We start from the raw sequence: 26,134 nt of genomic DNA, 5'->3' as shown, positions 1-26,134 counted from the left end.
ATTGACTCAAAATTAGATCGTTTTTACTCGATCTACAAACCCCCGAGTCAAAATTGAGTCTTCTAAGACTCTAAAATCTAAATTACGTTGTTTTAACATGTTTTTCCAGTGTATGAATCGAAAGTGACTCAAAAGTAGATCGTTTTGACTCGATCTACAAGCCCCCGAGTCAAAATTGACTTTTCCAAGACTCTAAAATCCAAATTACGTTGCTCTAACATGTTTTCCCAGTGTATGTGTCAAAATTGACTCAAAATTAGATCGTTTTTACTCGATCTACAAGCCCCCGAGTCAAAATTGACTCTTCCAAGACTCTAAAATCCAAATTACGTTGCTCTAACATGTTTTCCCAGTGTATGTGTCAAAATTGACTCAAAATTAGATCGTTTTTACTCGATCTACAAACCCCCGAGTCAAAATTGAGTCTTCTAAGACTCTAAAATCCAAATTACGTTGCTCTAACATGTTTTCCCAGTGTATGAGTCGAAAGTGACTCGAAAGTAGATCGTTTTGACTCAATCTACAAGCCCCCGAGTCAAAATTGAGTCTTCTAAGACTCTAAAATCCAAATTACGTTGCTCTAACATGTTTTCCCAGTGTATGAATCGAAATTGATTCAAAAGTAGATCGTTTTGACTCGATCTACAAGCCCCCGAGTCAAAATTGAGTCTTCCAAGACTCTAAAATCCAAAGTACGTTGCTCTAACATGTTTTTCCAGTGTATGAATCGAAACTGACTCAAAAGTAGAACGTTTTGACTTCTAAGACGCACTAGTCCAATTTAGTTCACTCTAATACTGAAATTGACTCGAAAAGCTGTGAAAATATAATTGCAAAAGTCAATAATATAAAATGATATAAAAAATTTAAAAAAAAAAACAAAATAACGTGTTTGATTAATGTTGTTCTCGCCGTTACGTATCACGAAATTGTACAAAATCCAAAATTTAATAAAAATCAAAACTACCATCTACTTTTTCCAAAATATCGTTTTTTGGACTTCTGTTTGTTTACGAGTTGGTTTATTGTTTTTTTTTCGACGGTTTTTTTAATGCATTGTTGAACTCGCTTCTGCTTGAAAGAAACCATGTGCGTCCCCCTCCTCTCCTCGTCGAATCGAACCAATAACTTCTCCAAATATTTTTCTAATTCTGGGGCATTTCTTTTCAAATTGTTTTGCTATGAAATTCTTCAAGTGTTGTGCCAATGAAATTCGTTGATGGTTGCGATTTTTTAAGTGTATGGGTGGAGATTTCGAAGCGATATTTTTTATCGAAAATTAATCATGCCGTCTTTGCAAAAGGTAAGTGGAAAAATATATAAAGTGTGTCCTCGAAAAAAAAAAAAGATCGGGAAAGTCGTATTTTTACAAAAATTTTGTTACTTTATTTTTTGTTTCCATTTATAGACATTTTTTTTAAACTTCATGGAATACCGTATATATTAGTTGATTTTTGATATACAGGATGTCCTTATAAAAATTTCTATCTAAAATTGTTTTTATACATTCTAAAAACCCCATAAATCGACTAAATCATAATATTTTTTCCATAAAACATCATAACGTTAATGAAATTTTCGATAAACGATGAGAATTTTTTATTATACAGTATGTCCCTATTGAAAATCGATCTAATATTGTTTCTATTCAGTCTTAAACACCATAAAACGACGTATTCATAGTTTTTTCCCATAAAACACCAAAATACTGTTCAATTTTTCGATTAACGATTAAAATTCCCTATTATACAGGTTGTCCTAATGGGAAATCAATCTAATATTGTTTCTATACATTTTAAAAACCCCATCCACCGATTAAATCATAATATTTTTTCCATAAAACACTATAACGTTAATCAAATTTTTGATAAACGATGAAAATTTTTTTTATTATACAGTATGTCCCTATTGAAAATCGATCTAATATTGTTTCTATTCAGTCTTAAACACCATAAAACGACGTATTCATAGTTTTTTCGTATAAAACACCACAATACTGTTCAATTTTTCGATCAACGATTAAAATTCCCTATTATACAGGTTGTCCTAATGGGAAATCAATCTAATATTGTTTCTATACATTTTAAAAACGCCATCCACCGATTAAATCATAATATTTTTTCCATAAAACACTATAACGTTAATCAAATTTTTGATAAACGATGAAAATTTTTTTTATTATACAGTATGTCCCTATTAAAAATCGATCTAATATTGTTTCTATTCAGTCTTAAACACCATAAAACGACGTATTCATAGTTTTTTCGTATAAAACACCACAATACTGTTCAATTTTTCGATCAACGATTAAAATTCCCTATTATACAGGTTGTCCTAATGGGAAATCAATCTAATATTGTTTCTATACATTTTAAAAACGCCATCCACCGATTAAATCATAATATTTTTTCCATAAAACACTATAACGTTAATCAAATTTTTGATAAACGATGAAAATTTTTTTTATTATACAGTATGTCCCTATTGAAAATCGATTTAATATTGTTTCTATTCAGTCTTAAACACCATAAAACGACGTATTCATAGTTTTTTCCCATAAAACACCAAAATACTGTTCAATTTTTCGATCAACGATTAAAATTCCCTATTATACAGGTTGTCCTAATGGGAAATCAATCTAATATTGTTTCTATACATTTTAAAAACCCCATCCACCGATTAAATCATAATATTTTTCCCATAAAACACCATAACGTTAATCAAATTTTCGATAAACGATGAGAATTTTTTATTATACAGTATGTCCCTATTGAAAATCGATCCGATATTGTTTCTATTCATTCTAAAACCCCATAAAACGACGTATTCATAGTTTTTTCCCGTAAAACACCACAATACTGTTCAATTTTTCTATCAACGATTAAAATTTTCTATTATACAGGTTGTCCTAATGGGAATTTAATCTAATATTGTTTCTATACATTCTAAAAACACCATAGATCGCCTAATTCATAGTATTTTTTCCACAAAACACCATTACGTTAATCAAGTTTTCAATAAACGATATGAATTTTTTATTATACAGTATGTCCCTATTGAAAATCGATCTAATATTGTTTCTATTAGTTCTAAAACCCCATAAAACGACGAATTCATAATTTTTTTTATAAAACAACATAATTTTAATAAATTTTTCAATCGATGATTATAATATTTATTATACAGAATGTCCCATGAGACGTTGTCACTATTCCAAAATTTCCATTAAATTTCCATGAACAATAACAAATTTGACAAATACGAGGATGATTAAATTTTTTCTTTTATTTCAAAGGTGTTTCTTTTTTCATTTAATTTATGTACAAGTCGATCTAAAAATTACGTTTTTGCGAGTATTTATATAAAAATCGTTCCGCGATCAACAACCGTGTTAATTAGTTGAAAAATTACGTTTCAAAGTGTAAATAAACCATACGTTCTATACAGTACATCGCGATTATGAATCACTCCTCCATTACGGGTTATTTAACAATAATACGCTCCACAAAATTTCATTAAGATACACTCCAAATCGAGCACAAGATTTTTTATAACGACTACGATCAATTAATTCCATTATTTCTGTATACAAACTGTATAAAACGAATTTGAAAAAAACTACGGGACGTCCTGTTTACACATTAAAAATAAAAGTTTTCATTTCTCTTTTCGTTCAATTTTAAACGGACATTCTGTATATTTCGTGGTTTCGTCTTCTAGATTTACGGTCCGCATCTATATACAGATTGTCCCGATCACGGGTACGCCGATATTCTTCAAAAACATTCCATAAATTCGTTATTGGACGAACGGAATATTTTTCCGGAAAATAAAGGTGAGTACGACGGAAATTGTCCAAAAAAATAATTTTTTTTTCACGTGGTAAAATTTTATTTTATTGATACCCGCCGCTGTCAACGACCTCTTTATTAACTGGGTTGTATTAACGATAATTTTTTTTATATATATCTGAATCACCTCAACCGAAACATGCCATCTTTTAAATTTCTAAATACCTTTAATTAATCAACAATTTGCGTAATTATTATTTTTTATGAAATAATCCGTATTATTTTTAAGTAATAAGGTGTTACAATACCATTATGCTTTCGAGAAAATTATACTTATTCAAAAAAAACTTTTATTTATAATTAACTACCATGTTAAACTCCAATGAGTCGTCAAAAACGTATAAAAAAAAGAAGAATTGTGTCTGCAATTTTAGAACTTATAATTAACCACACAAACGAACGTACTCGAATTTTCTTCTCTCGCATGACGTCATTTCCTAATATCTATTGTTAATTTACTCAAATTTAGACACACCCTGTATAATAATAAGGTCGTGAAAGTAGATTGCTGTTTAAATTGTATTCAAAAAGTACAACGTGTTTTTTTTAAAAAAAATTACGATTTATATAACTTAAAACCTTTGCCTACGCCTATGGAGATCAATTTAAAGGTTAAAATCATCGAAAACTTATAAAAAAGAAGACGTATCTTATTCGCACTTGCAAGTTTTCCACACAAACGAACGTACTTTTTCTATTTTTTAATCTCTTTCTATTTTTAATTCACGTAAATATAGACACACCCCGTATTACTAGAGGTTCGTTAAAGGATTTTGCTCTTTGAGTAGAATACAAAAAGTTCATTAACGCGTTTGATTTGAATAAAAATTACAATTTATGTAACTTAAACCCTTTGCCTACGCCTATGGAGATCAATTTCAAGGTTAGAATCATCGAAAACTTATAAAAACGAAGACGTATCTTATTCGTACTTTCAAAACTGTTATGGTTTTCCATACAAACGAACGTACTTTGCCTATTTTTTAATCTCTCACATTACGTCATTTCCTATAAACAAGTTTTAATTCACGTAAATATAGACACGCCCCCGTATTACAAGTTAAATTAGAATGCACTTTTAGTAGTATACAAAAAGTACATTCACGAGATTGTTTTATTAAAAAGATGAATAATTACAAATTATATAACTCAAACTCTTGCCTATATAATATTTTTTCATAAATTCTATTTGTACAATACACAAACGAACGTACTTTTATTACGCCATATGTAATTCCAGATAATTAAGGATATTTTTTATACTTAATACATACATAACTTTAAATTATTTGATAATTGATGAATTCAAAGATAAATAATTTTTTATAAATAAAATTTTGTCGACGCCTATGGAATTCAACTATATTAATCGTGTATGTATAAAAAAGAAGAACACACTTTACATCGAATGATTATGTATTATACACAAACGAACGTATTTTTACCTCGCAATACGTCATATCAGACAATTTAGAATAGTTTTTATATTCAATATTCACATAAATGTATTAATTATTTCAATACTGTTGAATTTAAAGGTGAAAAAATCATTTTTTATAAATTAAATCTTTTCAACGCCTATGGAATTCAGTTAGATTAATTAAACTTATAAAAAAGAAGAACATATTACTCTACTACAAATTATACAAACGAACGTACTTTTCCGTACTATTACGTCATTCCAGACAATTCAAAATGGTTTTTATTCATAATATTAATAAAAATGCATTTAACGATTCAATATTCACAAATCCAGACACCCAATATATGTTAAATTCGTATAAAATACGAGTAGAACACAAAAAAAGTTCTTTTACGAGTTTTTTTCCCCAATAAATACCAACAATAACACAAAAACGAAGTTGGCTTGTGCGTTTTTTTCGAACAAGTTCCTCCCAACCTGTCAAAAATATTTTAACAAACGATCACCGTTCATTATTGTTCTCGTCTATTCGGTTTGAATGTGCTTAAATAGTTTGACTTAACTTTTTAAACGTTTAACCCGGAGTTTTAAGAAGTTTTAATTTCGATAATTATTCTTCACGTGCAATAGGCGATACGATGTCTTCCATATCGGATTTATTTGGTTTGAATTCGCCGAGAGGTTTGTTAAATTTCGGTAACAATAATTCCGATTTGTGCTCATGTACGCCGACTACTTCAGCTAATTTTTCGGTAAGTTTTTTTATTATTTTTCTATCTATTATATTAAATAGTAACAAATTGTATTATTATCGATTGTATTGTATCATTTGCCAACTTTAACGATATAAATTTAGAATTAATTTCGCCATTTTCAATCTGAATATGTCTTATACGATGTTTAGCTTTTATTTACTAGACGTATTAGGATTTTTGCCAAATTTAATCTCGTATTTAATCTGATATAATAATATAAATTCGAATTTTTTTACGAACAAAATCCAGTGGCGTACTACTAGATAAAAATTTAAAAAAAAATTATTGATAAATTGAGGTTATGTTTGCGTCTGTTGGTACCTCACGTAATTTTATTCCAGTTGGATTTGGATGATACGAAATTTACGTCGAGTCAAATGAATTATACGGGGGTTATATCGACTCCGAAGTCGTATCAAAGAAATTTATCTTTAGGAAGTGCTGGTACTTCCCCTTGCACGCCCCCAGCTAATTTCCTAGCGGCTAGGAGCTTGAGGAGTACTTCGTTGAGGTAGTACCTCCTAATTAGCTCGAAAAAAATATATATGTATAAAAGACAGTTTTTTTAGCGATAGTTGTGGTAGTAACAGCCCCAACGTGTTGGAGCATTTGAATTACTCGAGGAGTAATTCCCCGGAATCGGAATTGAGCGGAATTTCCAGTCCGGATGCCGGTTTCAGCGATCTATTCGTAAGTGATCGTTGGATTGGTTGTTTTTACCGGTTTTTCAATGTTTTCCTTTTATTTTTTTCCGGTAGAATTCGTTGAATATTAGCGATAACCTATCGAGGAATTTATTTTCCAACGATTTGGATGTCGTTAATCTTCAACAGCTGCAAGCCATTCAAGCTTTGAAATGTCTCCAACAACCAAACAGTTCGACGTTACTCAGTTCGTTGTTGCCGCCGGCCTGTTCGCACAACAACATGCAGGTGAGGGAGTGAAAAATCAAACCGATCGGCCGATTTGGTTATTCCATTCTTCTTTTTTTTTCTTGTAGCAAATAATGGATAAATGGAACGGCAGTACGTCGCCTTTGCTCAATTTTCTTCCTGAAAATTTGCAGCTCGATCGCGCGGCTCGTTTTCATCGATCTGCTGCTTGTGAGTACCGATAATTTTCGTATTTTTACCTTTACTAACTTTACAGGTTTGGTTCTACTTCGGTTTTTGTGGTTTTCGGCTTTATTTGTCATTTTTTTTACGTGTTTTTCACTATCGGGAAAATTTTTTACTCGATTGCCTGTGATTCGATCGGTTTTATCGCGTTTTGGGTCCAGGTGCTTTTAACTTCCTTTGAATACTTCTAATGTATCGTATCGATGTTTTTTGATGGTTCAAAATCCGTTTTTGGCTCAAAAATCGATCATCTAACATCAGGAATCGATTATAGAAGCAGCGAATTCATTTACCATGAGTTTTTATGGAAACCACGTGGAAAATCGATGGTTTCCTCGGATTTTCTTTGTTCCAAAACCCTCGAACAACTTCCTGTTGCTTATTTTACCATTTTGACTTTTTTCCCTCGAAAAATCTAGAAATTCACGATACCAAGTGCTTTCAGCTTATTTTCTAAGCCTACAAAGTCACGTGTTGATGTTTTCTGATTGTCCGAAATCGTTTTTGACACAAAAATCGATCATCCAACATCAGGAATCGATTATAGAAGCAACAAATTCACTTACCACGATGATTACCATGAGTTTTTATGGAAAATCGATGGTTTCCTCGGATTTTCTTCGTTCTAAAACCCTCGAACAACTTCCTGTGGCTAATTTTTCCATTTTTGACTTTTTTTGATACAAAAATCCATCATTCAACATCAGGAATCGATAATGTTCGGAGCAAATTCACTTACCACGATGATTACCATGGGTTTTCATGGAAACTACGTGAAAAATCGATGGTTTTCTCGAATTTTCTTTGTTCTAAAACCCTCGAACAACTTCCTGTGGCTAATTTTTCCATTTTTGACTTTTTTTGATACAAAAATCCATTATTCAACATCAGGAATCGATAATGTTCGGAGCAAATTCACTTACCACGATGATTACCATGGGTTTTCATGGAAACTACGTGAAAAATCGATGGTTTTCTCGGATTTTCTTTGTTCTAAAACCCTCAAACATCTTCCTGTGGCTAATTTTTCCATTTTTGACTTTTTTTTTATACAAAAATCGATCATTCAACATCAGGAATCGATAATGTTCGGAGCAAATTCACTTACCACGATGATTACCATGGGTTTTCATGGAAACTACGTGAAAAATCGGTGGTTTTCTCGAATTTTCTTTGTTCTAAAACCCTCGAACTACTTCCTGTGGCTAATTTTTCCATTTTTGACTTTTTTTTTATATAAAAATCGATCATTCAACATCAGGAATCGATAATGTTCGGAGCAAATTCACTTACCACGATGATTACCATGGGTTTTTATGGAAACTACGTGGAAAATCGATGGTTTCCTTGCTTACGCTTCGTCCTAAAACAGATTCCCGTGTCCCATTTTTTGATCTTCTCCTTTTTTTATTCGAAAAATTGGATTTCATGACTGTTTCATTTGAAAAATAATACCTTGTGTTAATTTTTCCATTTTGAATTCCACTTCACCACAAAATTCTTCTATTTTACCACGAAAACTCATTTTCCAAATTTTTTCCGAAACTATTGTATGAAATTTTCATCGATCGCCCCCTCGAAACTATCTATCGTTGATCTAAAATAACTTCCAGCTCTGTACGACGCCACTTGTACGTGGAGCGGCGTTTTACCGCCCCGTTCGAACGTCAAACCGATCGGTTATTCGAGCAAAGTATTTCTCGGCGGCGTCCCTTGGGATATAACCGAACAAATGTTGATCCAAACATTCAAACCGTTCGGTCCAATACGAGTCGAATGGCCCGGCAAAGATAAAGCCGCCTCCCAACCAAAGGGATACGTCTACGTCATATTCGAGTCCGAGAAGAACGTCAAGGCTCTATTGCAAACTTGTACCAACGACTACGCCAACGGCGGTAACTGGTACTACACCATAAGTTCCAAAAGAATGAAGGCTAAAGAGGTTAGTTTATTGGACGGGGAAACGACGTCGCGTTCTCTAACGTCGTTTCGGTTTCAGGTCCAAGTCATACCGTGGATAATAAACGATTCCAATTACACCAAATCGACTTCGCAAAAATTGGATCCCAGCAAAACCGTTTTCGTCGGCGCCCTGCACGGGATGCTCAACGCCGAAGGCTTGGCCAAGATCATGAACGATCTGTTCGACGGCGTCGTTTACGCCGGTAGGAAAAAATCGATTTAATCGATCGTATTATCGAATTAATCGTTGGATTTTTATAGGTATCGATACCGATAAATATAAGTATCCCATCGGTTCCGGTCGCGTCACTTTCAACAATCAAATTTCTTATACCAAAGCCGTCGCCGCCGCCTTCATCGAAATCAAAACCGCCAAGTTTACGAAAAAGGTGAGTCTCTCAATTTTTTTTTTAATTTTTTGACATTTTTCTGCGTTTTTTTTTTTACAAAATATTGTTCAGTCTCGTCGAAACGCTCCGGAGATTTAAGAACGTTCGAAATGTGTCTAGGCTACGATATACCGCAGGTCAACTCTTCGCAGGACGTCTAGGTACATCAAAAACATCATTTGTAAGCTTTAGTGGTCATGGTAATGTGTCTAAAAGGACTTGGTGCTTGAGGAATATCTTTAGGAAGCTTTCCAGATCTTGGTGGAGATCCAAGTGGTTCGTACGAGGTCTAGTTAGTTGTCGTGATCGTGGTGGAGCATTTAAATAGCCTTGGTACTTGAAGAACGAGAAAAAAGGTCTTTTGGGAAGTTTTCAGCTCTTGATGGAACTTTTCAGTTCTTTGCAGGGGTCTAGGTACATCAAAAACATCATTTGTAAGCTTTAGTGGTCATGGTAATGTGTCTAAATAGACTTGGTGCTTTAAGAATGTCTTTAGAAGGTTTAGTTAGTTGTCGTAATCGTGGTGGGGCATTTAAATAGTCTTGGTACTTGAAGAACGAGAAAAAAGGTCTTTTGGGAAGTTTTCAGCTCTTGGTAGAACTTTTCAATTCTTTGCAGGGGTCTAGGTACATCAAAAACATCATTTGTAAGCTTTAGTGGTCATGGTAATGTGTCTAAAAGGACTTGGTGCTTGAGGAATATCTTTAGGAAGCTTTCCAGATCTTGGTGGAGATCCAAGTGGTTCGTACGAGGTCTAGTTAGTTGTCGTGATCGTGGTGGAGCATTTAAATAGCCTTGGTACTTGAAGAACGAGAAAAAAGGTCTTTTAGGTACTTTTTGGCCCCTTGTTTACTTGAAGAATGTCTTTTGAGAGCTTCCCAGGTCTCTGCGAAGGACCTGAAAGGATTTGGTGCAGAAAGCCAATGGTCGTTTCGGAGCTTCTCGTCCATTCGATTTGATTTCGTTTTCGGTAATTCTCCACGATAATTTCAAAATTTATTTCAAGGTGCAAGTCGATCCATACTTGGAGGATTCGCTCTGTTCGATCTGTCAAGTCCAACAGGGTCCGTACTTTTGCCGAGACATGAACTGCTTCAGATACTTTTGCCGCACCTGTTGGCAATGGCAACACAACAACGAATTGCGTCATCACAAACCGTTGATGAGGAATTCGAAGAATAATCAAGTGGTCGGTCTCGGGAATAACGGCGCCGGCGCGGTAATGCCTTCGACGTCGTCGTCGTCGTCGTCATCGTCATCGGGTCTGTTCGCCGTACAAAAAGTATAAAAGATTCGCGATTTATCGTTACGCTGTATCGAGCGTATCAATTATATTATTACCATTATTATTAATCATAATATTTCTAATTCTTGTTATTGTCGGTTTCGAAAAAAAATTTTTTTAGGTTAAGTTCATAAGGCTTCGATTTGAAACGTTACTCCTCTTTCCCCCAACTATTAGTTGACTGCGCGTAAAGTATCGAAATTTCGGCGATTCGATATTAATTTTGACGGCGCCGTGTGAAGCGGGCTCTTTATTTTATCCTATTACAAACGAATCGGGCCGTTTTTTTTTTCTATATTTGAAAATCTGGAAAAAATCGCGTCGTTCCGTACTTTACGCGCACCCTGTATTACGATTTAATTTCTTCCGATTAATTCTGATACGAATGCCGGAGCGAAATTTATCGATGCGACGACGAAACGTACGAGAGCGATAGAAAAAATTTTTTTATACGGTGTATGAAAAAAAGTGGATCGAATTTTCAAACAAATTAAATTTCGTAAAAAATTTGTCGGTTCATGTAAATAAAATTTCGATATTTTCCTTTTGTTAGAATTGATCGGAAGATTTATATATTTTTTTTGTTTTTGTTTTTTTTTTCTAAAATTTATAATCCGATAATTTTGAGGGGGGGAGTATGTGAAGAGTACGTTTCCGAAAACTTTTCACGTGATCTGATAATTGTTTGGATTTCGACTTTGCCGAATCGAATCGTTACTACGAATACTACTTTTATCGTCATTCGGCGTATTGTTTTTGTGAAATCGTTAATTATCATACATTTCATGTTTTCGTCATTAAATTTATCGAAAAGATATATTCGTTCAAATCGTTCCGTCATTATTTCGGCGTTTTTTATTCATTTAAAATTTGTACAAAGTGTTAATTAACATTCGGCGGCGTTCGTAATATAGTTTTATTTTTGACGAAGGAGATTTCTAGGACTTTTTACGGTTTGCCGAATAATTTTAGTACGATTCGTCAATATTCCCCAATTTTTTTACGTGTGACGAATAAATTCGTTAGCGTTTATAGTCAAACATTGTACTATTTGCCGAATAATGAGTTTTCCGAGTAAATTTTCGATTTTTCCGAATAATTTTCTATCTTTCATCCAACTCTTTATTATATATTATTATTATTAAACCGTCCAAGGTTAGTTTGACGGATAATTTTTCGATGTTTCTGCTAGTTCACGACAATTCAATATCGGTAGACACGACACTTTGCCGAATAGTTTTCCGAACATTCCTCAACTGTCTTCTGTTTTGCCGAATAATTTTTTGGATAATTTGCCAAATTTCACGAACATTCGGCGAAATTCTTCAACGGTACATATTTGAAATTTCGACGTTTGCCGAATTAGTTCTAGATAATCCGACTAGTTTTCAACAATTCGAAATCGCTTAGACACTTTGCCGAATAGTTCGGCAACAATCGTACATATTTTCGGAAAACATTTCGCGATTTTACCGAACAGTTTTTTGAAAATTCGACGAATTATCGTCATTTCTCAACCGTTTCATTCGACTTATATCATTTTATACACTACGCCGAATAGTTTTACGAATATTCGGCGACATTGTTCCACAGTGCATATTTGAAATTTCGCGTTTTGCCGAATACGTTTTCGATAATCCGAAGAGTTTGCAACATTTCGAAATCCTTTGACACTATGCCGAATAATTCGGCAACAGTTGTACATATTTTCTGAAAACATTTCGGGGTTTTGCCGAATAATTTTTTGATAATTCGACGAATTATCGTCAATTCTAAACCGTTCCATTCGACTTATATTATTTTATTCACCACGCCGAATAGTATTACGAATATTCGGCGATATTTTTCAACGGTACCTTTATGAAATTTCGCGGTTTGCTGAATACTTTTTCGATATTTCCACTAATTATAGACATTCTTAAACCCCTCATTCAACTCTCGTCCAACATATAACAGTTTGCCGAATTATTATATAAACATTCGGCGAAGTTTTATAAATTTTTCATTTTCGTCCGTCTTATAACATATTCGTCAAATTTCCATAATATCCGTCGAATATAATTTAAAAATAACATCGGAAGCGTACTTTTCGTTTCACCCCCGTAACAATAATCATGAAATTTTTTTTAAAATATTGTAACAAGTCCAAGATATTTTTATGGATTATAGAACTTCGTTTTTTTCTCTCTTTCTCGACTGATTGATCAAAATAACATCGGGACACTTTTCTCGTCGTCCCTATATATATATGTGTGAAATTTTATTTGAAATTTTCAAAAGAAAATGAAAAAAATTTAAGAGTTCCCGTATTTTAGCAATAACAAAACGTTTTATATGAAAAAAAAGTTTGGATTTGTCGGTGTTTAACATTATTATTAGTGTAGTTTTAAGTGTTGATCATAATAATAATTAATATATTTAAACTAAAAAAAAAAATATTTTTTAATCGTTAAATTTTCGCGTTTTTCGGGTTTTCTTAATATTTTTTTTTATATAAATTTTTAAGATATTTGCGTTTACAGTTGACGTAAACTGTATAATTGATATTGATATGAGACTGCTCTAATCGGCGATGATTCGGCTATGAACAAGGTCACTACGATTTCGGTTATAATTCCCCCTTACCTCCTACCCATATGTATGAATATGAAAAAAAATTGTTATTGTTCAAAAAGTTTATTATTAAAAGTGTGATTCATATCGCTAAATCGAGTTTTCTCTTATTAGAAAAAAAAAATAATAATTTTCTCGGTGGTGGTTGACTTTTTAAAAGCACGCTGTATGTTTATTGTTTTAGTTTAGAATGTTACGTTTTTATTTTTCATGTTTTTATTGTCGTTCGTGAACGATTCATTCAATTTTTAGTGAGAAACAGTTTGATTTCATTTTTTTTTTAATTTGGTGTTGGTGTTTTTTTTTTGAATGTTTGATGGAGTATAACAAAATTCGAACCGCCAAAAATTGAAACTGGAGGGTTTTTTTCGGACTTTTTTTAACCTTCTCGCTCAATCGAACCATCATTTCGATTTATTTCTGTATGTTTTTAATTCTCTTTCTGAACTTTGTCTTGTTCTTGTTCCATTGGAACATCTTTCCGACTTATTTTTGTATGTTCCCTCTTTGCCAGTTGTTCTAGTTTTCTTAATTCTTTTTCTGATCTTTTGATACGTTCTAGTTCGACTAGAACATAATTTGAACTTATTTTTTTATGTTCTCTCCTTCCCAGTTCTTGTTTTGGACTTTTTTTATGTTCTAGTTCTACTGGAATATTTTTTGGACCTATTTTTGTGGTTTCTAGTTTTCTCAATTCATTTTCTAGACCCTTGATACGTTCTAGTTCGCCTAGAAATATTTGGGACTTATTTTTTTATGTTCTCTCTTTCCCAGTTCTTGTTTTGGACTTTTTTTATGTTCTAGTTCTACTGGAACATATTTAGGACTTATTTTTTCATGTTCTCTCTTTCCCAGTTGTTGTATTGGACTTTTTTTATGTTCTAGATCCACTGGAACATTTTTTGGACTTATTTTTGCGGTTTCTAATTTTGTCAATTCTTTTTCTGGACTTATGATACGTTCTAGTTCAACCCTAACATCTTTTGGACTTGGTACTATTTGTTTTGGTCGATATTTTGACTTCTGTTCCTTATTCTTTGGATCTCTTATGACATTCAGCTTCCCTGCTTTCTGTCCTTGTTCTTTTTTCTGTTTTTCTTTCTATACTCATTTTGTTTTCATTTGATTTTGAAAAAAAATTCTACTCCATCAAACACGTCAATGAGTCGTTTGCAAAAATCATTCATCGTCATTTCTATGCCGATATTTCGAATTCTTTTTTGGAAATAAATAAAATTTCGATATTTCGACATCACCCCGTATAACGGCGTCGTTGATGAAATTTATTTTGCAAACATCTCGGCAATTTAATGATAAATGTTCGAATAGTGTTTTATTTTGTTTTAGTCAGTTTTTATTACTAAAAAAAATGGGAATGGACACAATAAAATTTCATTTCTAAATATCCCTCGTATATGTATTCGATTTTATCTTCACTTTTCAAATTCTTTCGATCGTATTCTTCGACGATTATAATCGATCGTTATCGATTCTTTTTGTTGTTGCTTCGTCTTATATATTGTGTACATTCTCATCGGATAATTTTTAAAAAAATTTTATGCCATATTTCAAGATGCTTTTTTTAAAAAATGATACAAAAAAACGGTAGCTAGTTCCGAATAAAATGCTCGTTGTACCTTTAAATATGACATAACGGTGACATATGATAGCTTAATAGGGTCGAAACGTTTCCCGACTTTAGTACTGATACTTTTAAAATATCAATAAAGGCTTTAAAGTTGATCGAATTATTATTCGACGATAACGTTTTGACTTGGCCTCGTATATACGACGAAATCCTCACAAAATAATGGACATTTTGACTTCGTCTCGTACATAAACAACCAAACCCATCCAAAGTAAATGACGTTAACATTTTGATTTCGCCTCGTATACACGACGTAACCATTTTATTTTGAATCCTCCTTGTAAATATACACGTCTAACCCTCCAAAAGACGACAATATTTTGACTTTACGTCGTATATTAACGCACCAAACGTCCCAAAAATGTTTCCAAGCAATTTCGACTTCACCTCGTATATACAACTCCATAATGAAATTTATGGGGTTTGATATTTGGAATTTTCCTCGTATATACGTTAAACACAATTTGACTGCACCTCGTATTTTAAATCTCAAGTGACGTCATATTGGAATCCATAGACAAATGAAAAAAGGTGAGTGTATAATACAAAAAATGTAGGTTAAATCAAAACACGGATCATTTTTTTGATAAATTATATTACAAAATAGAATTCAACAATAAATTCAATTAACAATTACCATAAATAAATTACGAATTTGAATTATTTCAATTTTCGCTTGTAAAAAATTTGATATATCCCCAAAATTGACGAAACGGTGCCAATTAGACCCACGTGCCATACTTTCAATTTGGAGGACCACAGGAAACCTGGCGGTAGAGTGTTTACTGCGTGTACCAAGTCGAAACACAATCTAATAGCGGAAAGAATTTCATTTTTTTGTGCCAACAGTATCTTTTCGTAAGGGATACTAAAAAAACAGAATTTTAATTCTTAAATTGATTATGTTACTGAATTTTGTTACCTATTGGAGTGCGCAACACAATTTTTGTGTCTTTCTAAAACTGCGATATACCGCAAGGTTCTAAAACGAAAATTTCAATGTAAACTAGGAGAAACTGTAATAAAAAAATTACAACTCGAAAAATTGCCTTATATGTCAAATTTGAAATAGGCTCCTCGCGAAAACACGCCTAACCAACTTGTCAAATTTAAAATAGTTTTAAGTTTCTCAATAAAAATGGTGGTGAAATTCATTTGTATAGAATTATATCGTAGAAACACTTCAAATGTCGTTCTTCTGAAAGGTAAGTGACATATTTTATTAAAACTTTTTCGTAATATTCACCATAATATTATATAAAACCAACTTACTTAACAAGTGTTAAATATAAGGATAGCACCCAACAAATTGAACTGGCTGTATCCCATTTATTATTATCTACACCTGTGATGAGCTTGTGTTCTGCAAACCAAGACATCTTTTCAATGGGATAATATACCTGATCGATTATATTGGTCAGTATTCCTAATTGGGCCATAAATTTATCAGGTTCCTAAAATTTATTTCCCAATTTTTTTTATATAGAATGTCCCAATTTACATAACAGATTATATTTATCATTTGATTTTGAATTTGTCTTTTCAAAGCATTTTAATGGAAAATTTGTTGATTTAGTCACATTTTTCATAGGAACCAGCATAAGAATTACATAATTTATCATTATATCAGTTTCCTTATACAAATTGTCTTACATTTGTCATAAATTATATTGTTTTAAGAACTTGTTAGTCTTGAAACATTTTTAAAAATAATCGTATTTTTCACAGAAATCAGTAAAAACTACATATTACAATCTATTATTTTGTCAATTTTCTCATACAGAATGCCATGTTGTTTTTTTTCTAAATTCAAAGTTTTAGATAATGACTGATTGATTTAGTCACATTTTCTTTAAAAACTATTCGTTATTTCTCACAAAAATTCAGTACCAGAATCTAATTTGTAATTTTTTATATACAGAATGTCTCAAACTTGTGATAAATTGGGCTCTGTAGGATTTTTTAAGAATTTGTTATTTAAAAAACATTTTGATAAGAAATTACAAAATTTTCACAAAAACTAGATACCACAATTTATTATTTTATCATATTTTTTCATACACAATATCCTAAATTCGTAACAAATCATATTTTGTAATATTTTTAGAAAATTTGTTGTTTGCTCTTGGAAAATTGATAATACAATTATTTTTTTCACAAAAACCAGTATAAAATTTATTATAACATGATATATTATACACAGAATGTCTCATATTATTCAATTATTTGAAATAAAGTGAATACTTGATATAAATACATAAAACTAATTTTTTAACCTAACTTTAATGCTTAAACTTACGTGTTTTCCACAACCATACTGAAGACTGTATTGGATCATGGGAAAATCGTCAAGCAATCGAAGGGTGGCCCTTGCTGCCGACATTTGCGAGCTGAATATAAAATATTTTTTAGCCAATCCATCATTATTCTGTACACCCCCTAAGAACTTGGTTACATAACTTAGAGTCCTCAAAATCTGCAAATAATTCATACAAATTGTAATATAAACTATGAACGAATGGAATTTTCATTTTTTTACCTTATCTCTACCTTTATACGTATCCAGAAGTGTACAAATTTCATCCAATACCTTAGACCACATGATTTTACTTAGTCATTATTCGTCATATCATATTGAAAAGAAATATATGGTATTTAAAGAGAAAAACATTTAACATTTACGTATATACACCATACTTAACCTATGAACACACGAAACATGAAAACATAGATAAATATATTTCCATACAGGTATAATTTGGTGAAATATATAGTGTGTAAATGTTATTTATTATATCGTATTCCAAATAGTCGTTCGCGAAAAAACTGCTGACGTTTTACTTTTGACTTATGTCATCTATCATTATTCTTATGTCATAAAAATGTGTGGTTACAAATTGTTTTAATAGAATTCTTTTATTAAAAAGTTAATATAAATAAAATGTAAATAAATATTAAATACTCGTCGAATAAAAATGTTTAAAATTACAAATGCATTTCTACGAGGCAATAGAAATAACGGTTTGGTAAGGTTAAATTTATTATCCTCGTCGTCGTCGCCTCAATTGAAAAAACCCAATACTACATCCGCGTTTTCGGAAAATGAAGATACCGAACAATCAAACAAACTTTCAAATAGATCAATGGTGGCAGCAGCTTTCGCATCTTTAAATTCAATGGAAAACAATTCGGGTATTAAAACCCCCCAAACTGACGTTAAACTTTCGAACGCTACCAATATCGAAGAACTGCTATCGATATCTGAAGGTACCGGAATATCCAGAAGATACGCGTTAAAAGTAAGTACGAGATTTTAATTAAATAAAAAACGAAATAGCTATCAGAATTTCAGGTCGTTTCGATATTATCCGATTGGTCGGCTACGGGTAAAGTGAACATATCCGACTTCGAATCGGATCCGAGATTCATTAAATTATGTCGGATTTTAACCAAATCAAATCAATTAACGAAAAATATTAAAAACGGTTCACGTAGCGAAGATTTATCCACTGTCCTAAGCGTCACGGCAGACGACGAAGCCGCAAAAATGGTCGCCAACATCACTTTAGCGCAAATGGTTAAAGTAAATCGATCCTTTTGTGGTTATTTAATCGATTTTTGAACAATTTTCTTTTAAGGTTATGTCAACTTTATCTCAAAAGAAACGCCGATCGACGTTGTTGTTACGATCGTTATCTTATAATATAACGAGAAGTACGGATCAATTGGATTTGAAACAGTGCAGCGACTTACTTTATTCGATGGCGACGTTGAATTTCATCGACGATAATTTGTTATCGAGGGTAGCGGGCGACGTTGCAGTCGAATTGGAAAAGCAGATCAAGAAGAGTTCGTTGATTGGTTCGATATTGACCAGTATGGGACTTTTGAAGTACAAAAATCCAGGTTTGTATTCGATTTTTGATGGAATTTGGTTGTTGATGGAATTGTTTCAGCTTTATTGGATAGTTTGAGCGAATGGATATTGAAAAATCAGAGTTTGTGTCGTCCACAAGATGTTTTTAGTTGGTTGATGACTTTGGCTGTATTAAATTATAAACCTCATAATTGGGAAAAGATGTTTCAGGTAAGGAGATAAGTTAACATTGGAAAATTGTATTTTTGTGATATAATTGTGATTTTAACCTAAAAAATTGACTCTGTAGATTGGTAATGATGGCAATAGGAAACAGTAGCAAAAGTAAACATTTACCCTGTATATGAGCAATTATATGATGTGAATTTGCGGTTTTATTGAATTTCAATCGATTTTCTAAAAGAAAATCGTCTACTTTGTATAAAAATGAATATTTTAAAGCATATATGAAAGTATTTTTAGATGTTATATGATTCAATAGTAGTTCAAATGTATCCGACAAGTTTTTCTACTTTATACAGGTTTTTTCTTTGGAATTTAACTTTTCTGAATCATTTTGATCAAGAAAATCTCAATAACAATATTTTATATGGAGTATATTAGATATAACGAAATATTTTTGAATTTGTAACAGAAACTTATATTCATCCTGTATATAGTTTCTTATAAGATGTGATTTCTTGTTTTATCATTTTTCTAAAAAGAAACGGTCGTTTTTATTTCATAGAAAAAGTATTTAACATACATACCAGAATACTTTCAGATGTTTTACAACTTAACAGTGATTCAAATAAAATTTTCTCTAATTTTTCGCATATTTTTTATATTTTGGAATATTTTAACGTTTCTGAATCGATTTTATCACTAAAAGTATGATTTTAATGTTTTATACGGGGGATAATAGAAAAGAAACGTTTTTATACGGGTGTAAAACAATTATTATCATTAGATTTTTATTTGTATAAATTTCGAAATTGGGCGTTAAAATTTAAAAAAAAAATGCGTTTCAGGTATTATCACCTCATATAACAATTTCGGAAGCGAGAAAACCATCGGTTTGGTTGGACATCGTTTGGTCTCTAGTTTTACTCGACCAAGCGACCGAAAATCAAATTTCCACCGTACTCGACGAGTCTTTTTTAAAACAATTAGGTAAATTTCACGCGTCCCCCCATATAACTTATCGTAAATAACCGATTTTTTTCTTCTTCCATTTCCCGCATCCAGAACCCGTCAACTTATCGACGAAATTGAAATTGATAAATGTCGATGCAGCGGCAGAATATCTCTTCAAAAAATACGAGGGTAATAGGATATCTTTGAATTCTATTATAAGAGATATAACTCTAGCTCCGGCTAGAGATAAAAACGAAATGGTAACAGCCGTTTTGGATACGTTAAAAAATTTGATAAGTTCGGATAAATTGGTAAAGACGCGCGTCGATACCGGATGCGGTTTTTTTATCGGTGAGTTTATCGGCGCGGTTGTTTCCGGTATAAAATTTTCTCATTATTTCAGATGCGGAGTTCGTTTTAGACAAAAATTGCACCCCCTTACCCTTCGAACAGGCTAAAATGAATAAAAACGCTACAAGGTTGGTTGGAAAGCTTTTGTCGAGCAATGTATAATGATTTTTATTTGGGTTTTTTGTTTGTTCTTTCTTTTAGAGTGGCTCTACTGATTTTCGATTATCACGATATGTGTAGAGGTAAAATATCCCCCACCGGTACTAATGATTTCGCTATACGATTATTAGATACGAGGGGATACAAAATTTTAACAGTACCGTTGACCGAATTTAAATCTAGGGATAAACTAGTGCATCGAGCGCAGTATTTGGAAGCCAAACTTAAAGAAATTGTTAATTGAATTGAAAAAAAAATGTTTATTAGTTGTGCTTAAATAAAAGTTTTCATAAATTTGTTGTTTTTTTCCCCAAACTTTGATTTTTCGATTGTCCTCGTATACACGTTAAACTATACCATAGACGTCATTTCTATCAATTATGTAATTTGTTATACACATATATTACGTCATTTGATGAACCGGGTGATAGATAAAAAATGAATCATTTGTAATATAGTGACGTCATTGGGAAAACAATAATTTGACGTTAAACCTGGCGATAGATACTAAGGTCTAACCATTCATAACGTGAAACGTCATCGACAATTCAGTATATTATGCAATCATCACACTTTAAAGTCATATGTGTTGTCTAACTTTACAAATTTTAAAATCAAATTTAACAATTTTTTACACCAAATATAGTAAAATTTTTTCGATTTGAAAAATTAAATAGGATTAACTAATTTATAGTTTTTGTTTTTAGTTAAAAAATAAATAATACAACTAGTTATGCAATACGCTTCATGGTGATGTTTGTTGCCGTACTTATATATATACACTTAACCTCACTTTTTTAAACTTATTGAGTGTTGTTTTTATCGTAAATTAAAATGGAAAATAACATTTTATGTGATTTAAATCTATCAGTACATCATGAAATTTATTTCGATGATGCAAACACCTCCGATAGTTTACGAAAATTACTGGTGCATTTGGTAAAAGCGTCTCCCGAAACGTGAGTAAAAATTTTTATTCCAAAGGCTCAAATAGATCTTTTTTTGTATATATTTCAGTTTATCCAATGAAAATATTTGTGCTTTAATTAACGATAAACTCGAATCGTACATAAATAAAAACGATGAAACTATTTACGATGATAAATTAAAAACTTTATTAACAAAATCTAATAACGTCGTAAGTTCTAATTTCAAATCGAAATTAGGTACTATAAATCCTAAATCGTTCATAAAACCTTTACCTTGTGCTACAGAATCGATAAGTTACTGCCCTGAGTCGGAAAATTTAAGTAAAACAGAACTAGAAGGGTTTTTGGATACTTTTAAGAATCGTTTAGTAACTAATCGAAACGTTAAACAAATTTTGTACCCCGAAAGAAAAACTACAACTACAGATATGAAAATAGGAAAAGAAACTAGTGGGGCATTCAAAACTGCTAGGGAAGAACTAGATTTACAAAATTTCAAAAAGTATGGTACTACAACTCAGATTACTAAAAGGAAATTAGGGCATAGAAGGAACGTTAATAGTAAATTCATATCGCCGTGTTTATCGCACAGGTACGATAATCCCATACATTTTTCTTGTATTTTTTTTATACGGATCTAATTGTAGTAATGAAGATGTAAAACAAGACGAAACGTCTATCGAAATAGACGATCGTTTAAAACACATAGAACCCAAAATGATCGAACTGATCCAATCTGAAATAATGGATAATGAAGCTACGCTACATTGGAACGACATAGCGGGTTTATCTTTCGCTAAAACGGCGATACAAGAAGCAGTAGTATGGCCGATGCTACGACCTGATATATTCACCGGTTTGAGGAGACCTCCTAAAGGGATATTACTGTTTGGTCCGCCCGGTACGGGGAAAACCCTAATAGGTGGGAATTTTCCAATAAAATTTCATTTTTTTTAATTTTTCGTTTTACAGGTAAATGCGTAGCTTCGCAAAGTAAATCGACGTTTTTCAGTATAAGCGCTTCGTCTTTAACGTCAAAATGGATCGGGGACGGGGAAAAGATGGTTAGGGCTCTGTTTACCGTCGCGCGAGTACATCAACCCTCGGTATATCATTAAATTTGATAAAAATTTTTATATGAATTCGATTTAAATTAAATTTCAGGTGATATTCATCGACGAGGTGGATTCTCTTTTATCCCAAAGGACGGATACGGAGCACGAAAGTTCGCGTAGGATCAAAACGGAGTTTTTGGTGCAATTGGACGGGGCCACTACGGAAACGGAAGAAAGGATCTTGGTTATTGGAGCTACCAATCGACCCCAAGAATTGGACGAAGCCGCACGTAGGAGATTCGTTAAACGGTTGTATATACCGCTACCGGAATACGAGGTGAGTTCGATAATTTAATAGAAATTTTAAACTTCTATTAATTTACATTGGCATTGGTTATTACGAGACGGATTCGATAATTTAATACCTAGGTTATTATTATTAATGAGTCTAGTTTTTTAATAACTTGAGTTTATCGAAAATACGAAGACGGTTAGATTATTATGGTTTTATAATCCAATTTCCATTGAATTTATAAGTTAATTTTCTCGTCACCCTCGTATATATATACAAGGCGAGCTCAATAATTTATTAATAAGACGAATACAAAGTTTTTCAGTAGTACAAATTAAAAATAAGAGGCCAGTTTGATAATTTGTTATTACATTGTATACTAGGTTTGAAATTAATTCGAAAATACAATGCCAATACAAGGCGAAATCAAATATTTATTTTTTAAATACGATGTTCAGTAAAAATTTTCGAAAATTTCATTGTTTGAAGGATACGAGGTTCAGATAGAAAGTTTCTTAATTTTTTTAGTACAAAATACGCGGTTTAGTAGAAAATTTCGTTAATTTCTTCAATAATGTATACGAGGAGATTTGAAAAAGTTTTATATGATTTCTTTATAAAAAACACGAGGTTTAGTTAAAAATTTCACGAGAATTTGAGGTCCAGTAAAAAACAAACAAATTTTTTTATAATATATACGAGTGGTTAAAAAAGTATTTACCGAAGTACGAAGCGAATTCGATAATTTCTCAAAATAGATACGAGGTTCGTTAAAAAAGTTATAAATTTCTTCGAAAACCAATTGAAAGGAGAGATACTAAAATTAAAAATTGTGTTTTCCTTTGGTTTTAATCGAAATATTCATTTCAGGCAAGATTGGAATTAATTAAAAAATTGATCGCAAACGAGAAACATCAATTGGACGATCGTCATTTGGAATCTGTAGCCAAACGATCCGAAGGATATTCCGGGGCGGATATAAAAAATCTTTGTTCGGAGGCTTCGCTCGGTCCGATACGTTCCATCGATATGAATATGATCGAACATATAGAAGCGAATCAAGTGCGTCCTCTGTTGATTGAGGATTTCGAAAAGGCGTTGAGTAGAGTTAAATCAAGCGTTTCCCCGGATGATTTGGAACAGTACCTGTCTTGGGACAAAATTTACGGTTCCGGATTTTAAAAAATAACGTTTTTTTTTGTCATTAAAATTAACTATCGACATGGAAAAATTACGAAAAAACGTTGTTTTGTTCATAAAAATTCGTGTTTTGTTTCTTATAAATTGAAATTTCGTTACTACCTTGTATATTTTTATGTAAGATTTTAAATAAAACAATGGCGTCTTACTAGAATTTTAAAGGGTGCGCCCTTTATGCCAGAGTGTCCAAACTGCATCAAAACTTTACATTATAGTGTGGGTACCGTCAAACAGATAACGCTGCATGCAATAATAAATAAAATAAAACAATGGCGTCTTATTAGAATTATATTGGGTGCGCCCTCTATGCCAGAGTGTCCGAACTAAATTAATAACTTTACTAATTTTTTCCTGTACAGTAGATTTGATATTATAGTGTGGGTATCGTTAAACAAGTGGCGCTGCATGTAATAATAAATAAAATAAAATTATACCTGGTAGGCCCTATTTACTACAGTGCCCAAACTACATAATTTATTTCTATTAATTTTTCACTGTCTAGTAGATAGCAATTTGGATATTACCGAACAGATGGCGTCAAAGTAAATGAATTAAATTTCACACTTACCTTATTCCTTATAAGACAATTCGTAATAAAAATAAACGGGGCCTACAAAATTGAGATTTTAGAAGAAAAGAAAATTCTATCTGGCTATAAATATATTTTCAATTCTGTTTTTATATAAACTCACTAAAATCGCTAGAGAAAAAAGAAAATTCAAAAAAAAACACTTACATCGTACTTATCTATTCTAAAACTGTATTTTTCTTTACAATATAGTGCAACATTATTTTTTTCTACGACCCATACAATTTTTACAAGTTTTTACCCATTCGATTGCTTAATATACAACGTGCATCGAAAGTGAACAACAAATGTGAAAAATTACAAAAGAAAAATTTTAAAAACACTTTTTACACCTTGAAAAAGTCGATTTTTACTCGAATTCACCCATTGGAATTATATTTATTTGTATACGGATTCGTTTTAGGGAAAACCACGTCAAATGATGATATAAACGATTTAAAAAACCTAGGATCAAATTTTTAGGAATCAATCACTTTTTTGGATTGGAGTTTCCTTACAGAATTTTCGATTTTTAGAGAAAAAAACACATAATATGATGTTGGCTGTTGGCAATAAAGACACTTTTCGTCATAAAAAAGATTAAAAGACGAAAAACAACCTAGGATCGAGTTTTCAGGAATCAATTACTACTTTTGATTAAAAAAATTTGAATTTTCCATTGGCATTTCCGTTTATGGTGCCTAATTACTCTTCTTAATGGTTTTTTATGGGAAAAGCCATCTAAAACGATTACATTACAAGTAAAGGGGCATTTCCCACAATAGAAACGATTTTAAGGACTAAACACAACCTAGATTCAAATTTTCAGGGTTCAATCACTTCCTTCAATAAAAAAAATTTATTTTCGAGGCCTAATAAATACGAAAATAAGTTAAAATCAGATGCTTTCGATCGGAGAAATGATGAAAAATAACCTAAAAACGGAATTTTTTAATTAGGATTTGAAAATACAAGCATAACAACTTTAAACGGTTCCCAATATCAACTAACATCCGCTAATTTGAAATAAAAACGATCTGAATACAAAAAATTACATTTTTCAAGTTTTTTTTTCAAACGATATAGTTCTGTTATAAAAATATATGAAATCAACATCTTATCATATTACCCCTGTAGAATATTTTTGAGCAATAATGATAAGTGAAATTTCAAAATCTAAACGAAACTGTAACGACCAATTAACAAAAATTTTTCTAATAATTTTCAATTTTTATTAATATAAAAGGGAATAAATTGAATTACGGTACATTACGCCTACTTTTTAAATGGATATTAATCCACTGGTTAAACGTGAATGTTTTAGTAAAAATAATGTACAGGGTTGAAATAATATTTTCGAGTAAAAGTGGGGGGATCACATTTATTCCACACACACACACACACACACATACACGACATAAGATATTTGGTCCTTAATAGACAGAATTGGTTATATTTTCAAAGAAAATTTGTGAAAATTCAAAGTAACTAATAAGAGAGTCCTTTCAATCTTCATCCGCCGCATTTCTTCGTGCCAAACGTT

The 26,134-nt window shown here is 31.8% G+C and overlaps 4 protein-coding genes across 6 annotated transcripts; 3 read left to right on the top strand and 1 right to left on the bottom strand.

Annotated features, from left to right (window-relative positions):
• Positions 1 to 893: 893 nt before the first annotated feature.
• On the top strand, positions 894 to 15,137 carry LOC130898760 (cytoplasmic polyadenylation element-binding protein 1). Of its 2 annotated transcripts, none has more exons than XM_057808259.1 (11): positions 894 to 1,303; positions 3,721 to 3,835; positions 5,905 to 6,026; positions 6,371 to 6,540; positions 6,599 to 6,719; positions 6,788 to 6,961; positions 7,030 to 7,132; positions 8,761 to 9,089; positions 9,147 to 9,312; positions 9,371 to 9,498; positions 10,505 to 15,137. In XM_057808259.1, the coding sequence occupies exons 1-11, from the start codon at positions 1,286 to 1,288 to the stop codon at positions 10,784 to 10,786; spliced, it is 1,728 nt and encodes a 575-aa protein (XP_057664242.1). In that variant the 5' UTR covers positions 894 to 1,285; the 3' UTR covers positions 10,787 to 15,137. The 2 variants fall into 2 exon arrangements, with proteins under 2 accessions (XP_057664242.1, XP_057664241.1); XM_057808258.1 differs by having other exon boundaries at positions 1,073 to 1,303; positions 6,590 to 6,719.
• Positions 15,138 to 15,614: 477 nt separating this feature from the next.
• Positions 15,615 to 17,800, bottom strand: LOC130898762 (peroxisomal membrane protein 11C). Its single transcript, XM_057808260.1, has 5 exons — positions 17,584 to 17,800; positions 17,344 to 17,520; positions 16,317 to 16,498; positions 15,967 to 16,026; positions 15,615 to 15,912 (listed from the first exon to the last, which is right to left on the bottom strand). The coding sequence occupies exons 1-5, from the start codon at positions 17,644 to 17,646 to the stop codon at positions 15,705 to 15,707; spliced, it is 690 nt and encodes a 229-aa protein (XP_057664243.1). The 5' UTR covers positions 17,647 to 17,800; the 3' UTR covers positions 15,615 to 15,704.
• A 78-nt stretch (positions 17,801 to 17,878) lies between these two features.
• LOC130898756 (uncharacterized) lies at positions 17,879 to 20,841 on the top strand. The gene is made up of 8 exons (XM_057808253.1): positions 17,879 to 18,343; positions 18,397 to 18,627; positions 18,683 to 18,950; positions 19,001 to 19,131; positions 19,932 to 20,073; positions 20,149 to 20,388; positions 20,441 to 20,516; positions 20,590 to 20,841. The coding sequence occupies exons 1-8, from the start codon at positions 18,020 to 18,022 to the stop codon at positions 20,789 to 20,791; spliced, it is 1,614 nt and encodes a 537-aa protein (XP_057664236.1). The 5' UTR covers positions 17,879 to 18,019; the 3' UTR covers positions 20,792 to 20,841.
• A 290-nt stretch (positions 20,842 to 21,131) lies between these two features.
• LOC130898757 (fidgetin-like protein 1) lies at positions 21,132 to 24,355 on the top strand. Of its 2 annotated transcripts, none has more exons than XM_057808254.1 (6): positions 21,132 to 21,506; positions 21,565 to 22,068; positions 22,124 to 22,398; positions 22,449 to 22,582; positions 22,641 to 22,868; positions 23,694 to 24,355. In XM_057808254.1, exons 1-6 carry the CDS (start codon positions 21,382 to 21,384, stop codon positions 24,003 to 24,005), a joined length of 1,578 nt encoding a protein of 525 aa, XP_057664237.1. In that variant the 5' UTR covers positions 21,132 to 21,381; the 3' UTR covers positions 24,006 to 24,355. The 2 variants fall into 2 exon arrangements, with proteins under 2 accessions (XP_057664237.1, XP_057664238.1); XM_057808255.1 differs by having other exon boundaries at positions 21,468 to 21,506; positions 21,762 to 22,068; positions 23,694 to 24,325.
• The last annotated feature ends 1,779 nt before the right edge of the window (positions 24,356 to 26,134 follow it).

The sequence above is a fragment of the Diorhabda carinulata genome, chromosome 10 (genome assembly GCF_026250575.1).
Source record: "Diorhabda carinulata isolate Delta chromosome 10, icDioCari1.1, whole genome shotgun sequence".
NCBI classification, from domain to species: Eukaryota; Metazoa; Arthropoda; class Insecta; order Coleoptera; family Chrysomelidae; genus Diorhabda; species Diorhabda carinulata.
Note: the sequence above shows the minus strand (reverse complement) of the source record. Positions and strands in the feature narration are given on the sequence as shown.